The sequence below is a fragment of the Sander lucioperca genome, chromosome 9 (genome assembly GCF_008315115.2).
Source record: "Sander lucioperca isolate FBNREF2018 chromosome 9, SLUC_FBN_1.2, whole genome shotgun sequence".
Lineage (NCBI taxonomy): Eukaryota > Metazoa > Chordata > Actinopteri > Perciformes > Percidae > Sander > Sander lucioperca.
In genome coordinates this window covers 30,028,250-30,040,157 of record NC_050181.1, presented here as the reverse complement: position 1 = coordinate 30,040,157, position 11,908 = coordinate 30,028,250, and the positions used below count along the sequence as shown (strand labels likewise).

Below are 11,908 nucleotides of genomic sequence, written 5' to 3'. Positions count from 1 at the left end.
GGAGACCAAAGTTTATTGTGGCTGTAATCAGCCGACTGCAGCGCGTCATTTTGAATCTCCGGCTCACATACCCATAGAACGGGCGATGCTTTTGTAAAACTGTTCAGCTTCCTGTGGCGTTGAGAAAAGGTGGCTTTTACTGTTATGTAGCACGCAGCCTGCAGGGGTTGTGCTGGAATTCACGAAAGGCGTTGATATCAACAAATAACTTTGTAACCTGGTGAAATCCCCGTCTGATCTGTACCGTCTCCGCTGAGAGGTCCTGTGCGAAGGATATTTTGACTCTGTCATGTGTGATGTCTCCACGCTTTGATTCACAATAGACAAACCCCTTATCCTGGAACTTCAAAAAGCGAATGAGAACTGCTCTGTTTTGGTTGGGCTTTCCCGATGCCAGCGTACGGTGGACCCGCTCAGGGGTGAACAATCTGTCAGGCTTCAGACCCAGCCATCTTGTCAGCATTCCGTTGATGAAGTTGAAAAGTGGTTATTGGCCTTCAGCCCTTTCTCTTAAACCGTAGAACCAAAGGTTTTTTCTTCTGCCTTGGTTCTCAAGGTCATCAGTCTTAGACTTGAGGTAAGCGATTCGCTTGATGGCCGAGTCTAATGCGGTTTCTGCTTTTTCATGTGTATTTTCTGTCTCGTGCATGCGAAGTTCAGCTTCCTCGATACGAGTTGCGTTGGTGGAGACATCCCGTTTTACCTCCGTCACTTTACTTTCCAATGCAGCCATTGAGGTCGCCATGCCAGTCAAACGAGTATCGATACTGTCCATACCTCAACTCACTCAGGACTTCGGCTAAGCTAGCCATGTTAGCTTCTGTGTTGCTCGATGGACTTGGCGGAATAACGTTAGTTTTAGTACTGGCCCTTCGTCCTCGAGTAAAAATGCCACACTGTTTGGTTGCAAGAGGTTTTGACATATCAGCGTCAAGGTTCGGTCGAAATTTTGCAGTATATATTAGGGGATTTTAGGTTAAATTAGCCTCCTCACTAAGCTGCCATCCGAGCATTCTTTTTCTTAACAATGTTTTTATTGTTTTTTAAGTAATACAATGACACAATTATTAATAAGGACCCTCCCCCCCGTCCCATCCAACAACCAAATCTCTTTCTCAACATCTGTATTACAAAAGCCAAACAACTAAAAGCTTAAAACATTAGTTGGCAAGAAGAGCGAAGAGGGGAGATTGTGTTATCATCGCTAGCTAACTTAAAAAAAAAAGAATGAAATGGATATCATACTCGAACACAGGTTTGAACCCTTTGGAGGAGAAACTGGAATTAAAACGCCTTGGTGCCCACCAGCCACGGGATATTGTCATCACTCAAACTGCTGGTAAAGGTAACCGCAGTTTAACGTGGAGTGGTTGGCATACAAAATAAGTTTGAGGAAAAACCACTGCATCACTGTTTTCTTCTAGCGAGCCCTCAGCCTTGGTGAGTGAAAAGTCTGTATGTTGTGTTGGATCGATTGATATTACGTTAGATGGTGACGAGTGTGTAACGTTATATGCTCAGTTGTTGTCATAGAATGGATCTGTATGCATTGCCGCACTACCATGGCCCCTGAAAGGACCGTCATCTGGTGGTGCCTGTAGCCCGCTCACAGTCACCTATTGGCAGCTAAACAACTGCCGCTGGTAGCCGGGGTCCCGGAGCTCTGTAGTGGCTAAATACAACCAGCAGCTCCTGCTCAGAATTTATTGGTCTGTCGCACTTAAGATTGTTCACCTTACAGCGCTTTACTTAGTTTAAAATTCTTCTATTTTAGGTATAATATGGTCTATTGGTGAAGTAGCATTGGTCACTTTGAGGGCGGGATACATTTTGTAGCATGCATCCCCCCGGAAAATCGCACCCTGTCTGTATGGATCTGTAACCCTAAAAAGTTGTCTGTTCGCTTCTTTATGGCCTTCATGGTGTTGAGCTCATAGCGTTACAGTTTGCGTATGGCCCTGTAGGCACATTTTTCTGGTTGTGTCGCCCGAAATATTTCATTCTTAATTTAGGTTTGTGCAGTGTTAGTTTTACCTGTGTGTAAAGAGAGACAGGGGGAAATAAACAACATGGTACGCTTACGCTCTCTCTCTCTCTCTCTCTCTCTCTCTCTCTCTCTCTCTCTCTCTGTGTATGTGTACAACACCTGGTAGAAGAAAGCTGCTCTGTTGTTAAAAGTGTTTTGTGGAGCCATGCGGTTTGTGACATGTTAACCGAGTGAGATACAGAGTATTCTAGTTTTACTGGTATGTAGCCCATCTTTTGAAATGGTTGGTGCCCCACCAATTTTTTAGATAAAAAAACTGCACTGGAAACGTGCACTGGCAATAGCACATCTGGATCCATAGAAACGGCACTATCCTTCATTATGCCATCTAAATAAGAATAGGCTTCATGTGCACAATTATTTTCCTACTTTTGAAATACTGTCTAGTTTTGCACTGATGTCAGATTTATCTTCCGACCCTTTGTAGGGCTGGCTCAGGTTAGCCTTGGACCAGCCCTTATGCTGCTATAGTTTTAGACTGCTGAGAGACTTCCTATGACACACAGAGCTCCTCTCTCCTCTCTCTTTCCATCTACAGTATGTTCATTCATGTCCCATTAATGCATGTTACTAACTTAGTTCCAGGAAGCTTCTTCCTCAGAGTTCTTGTGCTTTATTGCCTCGCAGATTTCCTTGGATTGTGGTGGCAACTGAATCATATTTGCAGCTGCTGCCACGGTCCTGCTCAACGCCCTGCTACGCCCTGCACTACTACTACTATGATTTCTAGTCATAGTTTTATTCTCTTTATTATAACTATAATTGCCTACCGTGCATCATACCAACTACTATAATTATTATGAAATCATATCTCTATATATCTGTATCAGTGTCTCTGTGTCCCAACCGGCAGTGGCAGATGACCGCCCACCAAGAGCCAAGGTCTGCCTGAGGGTTCTGCCTGTTTAAAGGAAGTTTTTCCTCACCGCTGTTGCACCAAATGCTTGCTCTTGAGAGGAATTGTTGGGTCTTTGTGAATTATAGAGTGTGGTCTAGACCTACTCTACCTGTAAAGTGTCCTGAGTTAGCCTCTGTTACGATTTGACACAAAATAAAATTGAATTGAATAATTATTTACAGTCTTTTCTTGGAGGCCACAGTAGGCAATAAGTAATTTCTCCTATCCTCTAAAATACCCCCTAAGTAGCCAGCACTTAGTGTGGCTGTGGCTCAGCAGGTAGAGCAGGTCGTCCCGTTAACCACAGGGTTGACGGTTCGATCCCTGGCTCCTTCATTGGTCTATGAATGTGTATGTCCGGTAAGGTAGAAAGGCGCTATAAAAATATAGTACCTTTACCATCATTGAAAACATTCACTCAATGCACCAGTAGTCTATACATCACACTCTTAGCATTACAGTGTAAATGACACCATCAAATTGTAAATGATTTTTGTGTTGACAGTGAAGAGGCAGCTTGGAAACACAGAGAGAGAGAGAGAGAGAGAGAGAGAAAGGAGGGTGTGACATTGCAGTTATGTGGGGTGCGCTGTAACCATTCAGCTACCAATTAGAGGTGAATTAGAGGTCGACCGATTCATCGGTTTTGCCGATTAATCGGCACCGATAGTTGATTGGTGGAACTATCGTTATCGGCAAAAATCCATACCAATGGTTGCGTCCGTTGCGCGCGCGCTGTCATTCATTACACAGTACGCGAGAGCTGAGAAGGGTCTGCTGGCATCATGCATTACAATAGCGGCCTCTAGAGGCGAAATAAAAACTATCACTGATGCCTGGTGTTGTTTATTTTCGACACGTGTTACTGCGCGCTGCACGGAGAGCACATGCTGTGCGGAGAAGGCTGACATCAGATGCTCGTTTAAAGCATCGACAGCAAAAAGATATGTATACAGTATATATTAATTTGTTGAATAGATGCTGCATTAGTAGAGAAAGAACAGCACAACAGTATATTTGTTTGCTTTCGAGGCTGAGATGACGCTAAACATTAGTAGTAGGCTAACTTACCTCAAGCGGTTAAAACACTGACAAAAATAAACGCAAGTCCGACCCAAATGTCAGAATCAGAACCCTAAAGGCTCGTCCACGATCCCAAACGGCACCTCTGATTCATATTTAGATCATTTAATAACAGTTAAACGTAGAGACCTACTGATTGCTGCAGCTAAAAGCTAACGAGTTAGCCGTCACGGGGGTGTCTTTGGTGTCTTTGGTGTCTTTCTAGCCTCTACAGGTGATTTTCTATCCAGCCTGGAACTTGTGCCTTTTTTCGGGGTTGTTGAGCATTAAATCCAAACTGTTACATCCAAGATTTATCCACTTGATGTCCATAATTCATCACGTTTTCGGTCATTTCTGCCGCTAACTCCGTGCTACCCATAGACAGTAGGTGCTACCGACAAGGGGATCTCCCATGATGCCTTTGTTTATGTTTTCAACCAATGGGAAGGCAGGTCCGTCACACATTACGCCTTATATGGGCATCCAAGCGAGAACAAATATATATATATAGTATAAAGTGGGAAAGATAGATCCCTCCAGGTCAGAGCTCGTCTGTTACCGTTCTAAACCGTTCTACAGAGAAGAATGGCGTCACTGTTTTGAGATTGTTTGTCCTTTATATGAATTATAATGCTCATTATGTTTATTTTTGCACTGGATGACTCCAAATATGTAGGAGAACTGTTTTAGACAACACACATGCTTGTGTAGCATTGCTGTGGGTGTAATATCAATAAATATGACATTATTATTTTGATTATTGGCAAAAGCGTCTGGACTTTTTTTGAAACAATGTATGTATTTTGTCAACTGTATAAGTTATAAATACTATCGGTCGATTAATCGGTTATCGGCAAATACGGCCCAACCTAGCTATCGGTATCGGTAAAATCCACTATCGGTCGACCTCTAAATTGAATCAAGGCTTTACACTCCTCAGATAATGGGATGGGACTGTAAGGGAACTCGCTTTAGTCATGATGCTGAACAAGACACTCAAAACATTAGAAATCAAACATTAAAATGTGAATTTATTGATCAGAATTTTCACTTCCAGGTAGTTTGCACTTAAAAATTCTGAAAACATATGACATGTAGTAAAATGTACCTTAAGATACATTTCTCTCAACTCCTGACATTTACTGAACTCATTGAACGGTTAGCATGTTTAAGACAACAGGTGCGTAATATCCATAGACTGTTAATATTAATGGACAGAGCATGTGTGACGTCACCCATTGGTTTGTGGAGATCCGCTATGAGTCGTCGAGTTTGCCGTTACGGGCGTGTGATGATTTTAGACGAGAGGGAGGAGTGAGGGAGGAGCCATAGACTGCTGCTTACGCTCTATGTTACGTTACATAGCCACGCCCTAAAACACCCCCTGCTTTATCGACGATTTTAAGATCGAGACCATAACTAAAGAAGACTTAAAACTAGCGATTGAGACCATAAACTCATTATGAAAATGTGAGAAATGGGTCACTTTCTCATAGACTTCTACAGAAACCGAACTCCTTTTGCAACCGCACGTGTCCCCCCTGCTGGAATTCAGATAGAATGCAGGTTTAAGGCACTTCCGCATTTGCAGCACTTCGCCGAATCGGTTGCTTTGTCCATTAATATTAACAGTCTATGGTAATATCTCCTAATGAAGATAGATCAGTAAAGATGACTGTTACAGAAGTTGTGTTCCATATAAAAAAAACATCAAATGACACACACTCAAATTATGGCAATCCATTACATATTAATAATGGCACTGTTAAATGAAAACTAATCTGTGGATTGAATGAGTGATTTGTATTATAATCTTTATAATATAACCATTACAGACTGAGGCTTGTGTGGTAGTAAATGTGCTTAATAGGTGAAATTAAGAGACTGAGTGCAAATACATGCATATTACTTCAAAAACACCGACTTCTGAGAATGTTTTCATCCACAGGAGACATGCACAGACTGTATACAAGCCCCCTATGATGCCTCCATCCACAACATTTTGGAACGTTAAAGCACAGCTGGGAGTGTTACCTAGGAAACCATCGAGTAAACTAGCTGAAACGAGAGATAAAGGGCTGAAGTTCACCTTACTCACTGAAGATGACAAGCCTCCTTGTGCTTAAGATCACTGCACAAGTATAAAGATGTTTAGATTTCATATTTTTGTGCTCATCTCGGGGCTTTCATCAATATATAGAAACAAGAAGAAAAGTGGAAGTCTCCTCTCACACTCTAGCTAGCTGTAGCATGCTAGTACGCTGCTACAGTGCTAAACAGCTATGTCTTAACAGTCCGTACATTTGACATCAAACTTAAACCAAAAAAAAAAAAAAAAGTTAGATTTATTACCTGCCTCTGATGCATCTGTGGATTACGAATGAGCATCATTTACAGTGAACAAGGTTTTTGTTATGGTGACGACGCCCTGGAACCTGCTTCTACTGATACGTCATTTTTATTAATGCTGGAGCTTTGAATATTCTAAAGATGATGAGCTCTGTCTACAGTTAGTTGGCATAAGTAAACTGTCACTCTTATTTGATTTGATGGGACTTATCCTTCTCTTGATAGCAGCATCTTTAAATCCCACTTTGTATTGTTTCCATCTGTGTTGAAAGCAACTGTAGTTGTGGCTCCAACCACACCACAATATTACTAATTTACAGAACGGACATTCAAATCAAACATGACATTTGACTTTGAGCCCTGTTAATATAGGGAAATGTTTGACTTGGCGGTTTGTGGACTGATGATACATCATTACATCATCATGATTGGTCCTCAACAAGTAGTAGTAGGCAACAACACTAGCTGGCTAAATTTAGGAGGCCATTATGAGCACTATATTCTATTCAATTACAAACTGTTATTAATAAGATCGCATTTTAAATTTTACTATTGATCATGCCATTTAAAAACAGGGACGTTAAGGATATATTAAAGATTGAAACAGAGATATAAAGAGACTAACTGGCATTCAATGCTTGAATACATGAACCATTGAAATGAGAGCAGCAATCAAGTCCAACCTTCACGACTACTGTTCTGTCTTATTACAGCAATACACAATAGGTAGATAGCTTTAATATGTGCATGTCTCCTTCCATATTACTCATCCTTAACTTCTCTTCTCTCTCTTCATTTACTCCTGTTTTGTGGAGCGTCCCTTGAATGTGTCCATGAGGTTGAAGGCTCCCAGGTACTGGCCCAGCATAATGCCCTGCTTCATGGGGAGGACGCTGCGGACGAGAAACACGACAAAGAAATCAGGGCTGTTAAAATGAACGTGATAATAACAAGTTAATGCAAATTTCCTTTTAACGCCTCTAATTTTTCAATCAGGAAGCGATGCAGCACCGCTGCACTCACAGGTGGTTTCTCTCAGTAATCACGGTTACCTCTGGGTCACAGCACATTATTTTGACCCATTGTGGGAACTTCGGTCACATGCTTTAAATGTTATAAATGCTTTGAATGAATTTAACAAAACCAACAGATCTACAGGGAATAAGTAGTTTCATAGAGTACACATCGTATTCAAGGTACAACAGCATGCACTGTAATTCACTGAAACATACTCTTTCAAATATATGAGAATTGCACACCTTCACTAAGACAATTTACTGGAGATATGTGATTTCGTTGACATATCAGGCAAACAAAGAAGAAATGTTAAAGACAAATCCCGCATATCATTGATGACTCTTGCTTGTGCTAATGAGACAGAAAGACGAAACAAATAGCGGTTAAGTGCCCTACAGCGAGCTACAACTGTAAGTGTAGTCCAGTCAGAAGATACACCATCTGCAAAATGTCCTGTGAAGGAAGCCAAAGCTAAGGTACACACTGAACAGTTAACAGAGTTAGCTGAACTTAAGACAGGTGCAGTTTCTCTAAAAGGTCTCAGTGCAGAGATAGCTCAGATTAAAGATACATTACAGCAGCCTGTTTCAGTCACAGCCCTATGCCCACCTTCAGTTAGGAGGCCATATAGGTACCCCCAGCCACCTGTTTCCCAACAGCAGTAATACAGCAACTACAGGCAGCCCCAAGCACCTGACCCTGCGCAGCACCTGAATGCACCTAACCTTTACTCCAACCGCTCTGTTAAAGCTCCGAGGAGGTGTTTTGTCTGCCAGCAGGAGTGCAGGCTTGTGCATGAATGACTCCTAAATTCCAATTCAATTCTTGAATTTGAATTGAATTTGAATTGATGTCAAAAACAAGATCTAGAATTCCAAGAAATTCAAGAAATTCATATACATCATTTAAGTGAAGTGTTTAACAATGAAGCTTTACAATATATGTCAGATATGATTGCATTACATATTCTATAAATGATATTAGTTTGAACTACTTGTACAGATTGCATTAACAGGAAATGTTTTCCCCCAGCAATGAATGTTACAAGCTCTAGTCACAGAACAAATAATTAAATTTGATTTATTGTAATTGTAATTTTGTGGAACATGATAGAACATGACTCCATTTCCCAGAATGCTTTACGTTAACTAAGTATTTAAAGTGGTTGCCAAACAATTTGAGGTGGACATTTGTTTGAAAGCTTCTTTTCTACACAATTTGATGGTCAACACTGTTTATAGATTTGACACCTGTAATAACATCGACATGGAAAATAATAGCAGGCCTAAAAGGTCATCTGTACTAGTTCATTTTGAAGAACCAATTCCAACAAGAACACCTGGAAACCACAGAGCCATATGCAAGCACTGCAGTGCTCCAGTCTGTGGCTCCATCAAGGCTACTTCAAATTTCAAAAGGCATCTACAAGTAAGTTAACAGACAGACAGTCTTTTATTTTGAAAACCATCGCTTGATGGTATTATGCTACTGATATATTTATTGATTGATTATATTATGGCATTACTTCTTAAGGAGTTACCCCCAACACTGGATATCATATGTGTTTAAAAGCATGCAAGCAAACGTTTTACTTATTACTTATTAAATCAAGAAAACAATTACTGTCAATTGTGGAATTAATAGAATTATTTGTTCTCTTAAAGAGTGATTGATATTTTGGAACAAAATGTATGCAGCGTTGAGGAGTGACTAGTTACATGTAATTAAATTATGTTATTAAATTACAAAATTAATGTAATCGTATTTAATTGTATTACTGAGGTAAAATGTGTAATTCAATTAGTTACTAATCAAATTAAAAGGAAATTGCTTTGCATTGATAAAGTAATCCAAATAAAGTAATCCAAACCACATTTATAATGGGTAACTTATAACAGTAAGCAATTACATTTCCAAAGTAACCTTCCTAACACTGAATGTATGTGAGATTCAACACATTCTTTCTGTTGTGTGACTGTGTGGAATTTCTTTGAATTGCCATGAACAATTCCACTTCCTGTCATTCCAATTACAAATCAAATTCAACTTCCTGTGGGCCGGAGTCAATTCAATTCAAAAGAGGCCAATCCTGAAATTCTAAATGGGAGTGAAGAACATTTTCAAGCTGGATGTAAAATCACTGGAGTCAGACCATTAAGAGAGGCCCCTTTAAACAGGAAAGGGTTACCGCTGAGAGACAAGTGTTTACCATAGCCAGCAAAAGGTCCCAAAAATGTGCAAATTGTGCCAGAGAAGATTCATCGGAGAACCTGAAACAATGTTCATGTAAAGAGACACTGTATTGTTCCAAAGTATGTCAAAAATAACTAATAACCAATAACATTAAACTGAACACAAGGAAAAATGCACTCACCTGACCACGACATTGCTCTGTTAGGACGCACAATAACGAGTACAGTACATAACATTAACACCGTGTTATCTGCCCAAGTCTTTGAAAAAGCTTTCACCCCAGCAACAGGGAATCACACCAGTGTTGAAACCCCATGTAATGCTAATGAACAGTGGGATCCACCAGTAGGTTTAAGTCACCTTACCGAAGATCAGAGACAGGTAGTTAGGCAAATGCTTAGAGAAGAGTGTCACTCCTTGGCTACATTAAACGATTGAAAATTACTTTGAACCAGTCAATCGCACATACATGTCGGTGCCTAAGCCACTATACCAGAAGATGAAGGGTTACCTTTATGACCTCATAGCACAGGGCTGGGTTAGGAAGTCAAACTCTTCATACTCTTCACCTGTTTGTGTATCAGGAAGTAGGATGGGACCCTCCGGCTGTTTATAGATTACGGAGACCTGAACAGAAAGACACATCCCAACCGCCAGCCCATCCCTCGGGTCCAAGATATCATGGACCGCTTAGGTGGTAATTCCTGGTTCTCCCTCTTAGATCAGGGGAAAAGCTTACCCCCAGAGATGTATCTCTGAAGAAAGCAGACCACTGACAGCATTTGTGATCCCGTGGGGACTCATGAATGCTCCTGCAGCTTTTCAGCATTGTATGAAGGAGTGTCTGGAAGGGCTCCAGGATAACATCTGCATTCCTTATATGGACGACACACTAGTTTTCAGTAAAACCTTCAATAGCCATGTGAACGATGTGTGGAAAGTTTTGCAGCGCCTCAGAGAGAATGACATCAAACTCAAGCCAAGTGTGATCTCTTTAAACCTGAGGTTTGTTATTTGGGTCCAATAGCGTCTGCAGAGGGCAGCAGAATTGGCCGAGCCCATTTTGAAACAGTTAAAGCAGTGAAGGACATCAGACCAGAGAATGTGTGCCAGCTCAGAAAAATGCTTCGTTTACTCACCTACTACAGACAGTACATCAACAACTTTTCTAGGAAGGCCAGCTGTATGACCTCTTGAAAGCAGATTCAGAGAAAGTACTTTACCAACCACAGAAGACAAAAACAAAGAAAGTAAGCCATTTGGTGCCCTCAAACAAGCCAATCTTGTGGACTGACGTGCACCAACACGTCCTTGTACAGCTGATTGACTGTTTGCTTCACACCAGTCTTCACTTTCCCTGATTTCACATAGCCACATTCGTTGTACACACTGATGCATCACACCAAGGGTTGGTATTTTATCAAAAGCAAGATGGGAAGCTTAGGGTCATTGCCTATGGCTATAGGACTTAAAGGGGTGGTTCAGAATTTTAGACATAGGACCTCATTTCCAAGTTAGCCAGTGTGTTATTTATCAGTGGAGACCGTTTTCAACACTTTTCATCCAGTCCTTCCAGTTGCAGAGTTCGCTGGTGCTAGGCTAGCGCAAGTCAACAGTATCTGCTAGGCTGCCGTTAAAAACAGTCTTACCCACTCCACAGTACACCCAAGGCAAATAAATTATAATGCCAGACTATCGATGAAAATGTCTGTTGATAGAATAATGTTAGAAATAAAACTACCCTTGCATCGCATTATAATAGTTATACTTTGTTCCCTGTAGTTGGTAGCATAGGCTACAGCAGCAGCGGAGTGATATTACCTAGGCTACTGAGAAAGCCGGTTTACATGACAATTACATTCCATGACAATCACACAAGTTTATTTACCTGCCGCTGCAATATGCATGTAAACTGTCCGAGCTTACATTACTTTTCTGTCAGCAATTGCCTAAAGTTAGCGGTTAGCCCAGCCAGGTATCTACCAAGAGTGTATCTATACCGTTAGCTAACGTTGTCACTCTCCACAATGCATTGAACTGTAACGTTATCTCCACTAACGTTGTCAGTCTCAATCTATCAGTAGCAGCTAGGCTAACGTTATGAAAGGGGCTAGCTTTATTAGCTAGAGTAGCCTACCAAAAGTGATTACCTGTTCATCAGTAACTGTTGGTGCATCTGGAAAGACGGATGGAACCACATTTGTTGTCAGTGACTTGTGGTCCTTTAGATTGCGGGGTTTTCCAAAGTCGTCTGGTCTAAAATGATCACTACACATTTGCCACTTGAGTAGAGTCTCCGCCTTGATGTCCAAGCCAGCAGCAAGAAGCCACAGTTGGTT

The 11,908-nt window shown here is 41.0% G+C and overlaps 1 protein-coding gene across 1 annotated transcript in view; it reads right to left on the bottom strand.

The window, feature by feature from the left end:
- Positions 1–6,726: 6,726 nt before the first annotated feature.
- Positions 6,727–11,908, bottom strand: part of LOC116040786 (epidermal retinol dehydrogenase 2-like) — a 92,319-nt gene continuing 87,137 nt past the window's right edge. Inside the window, exon 7 of the mRNA XM_031286448.2 lies at positions 6,727–7,252. Coding sequence (XP_031142308.1) covers positions 7,156–7,252 — 97 coding nt within the window. The 3' untranslated portion in view covers positions 6,727–7,155. The remainder of the gene's footprint in view (positions 7,253–11,908) is intronic.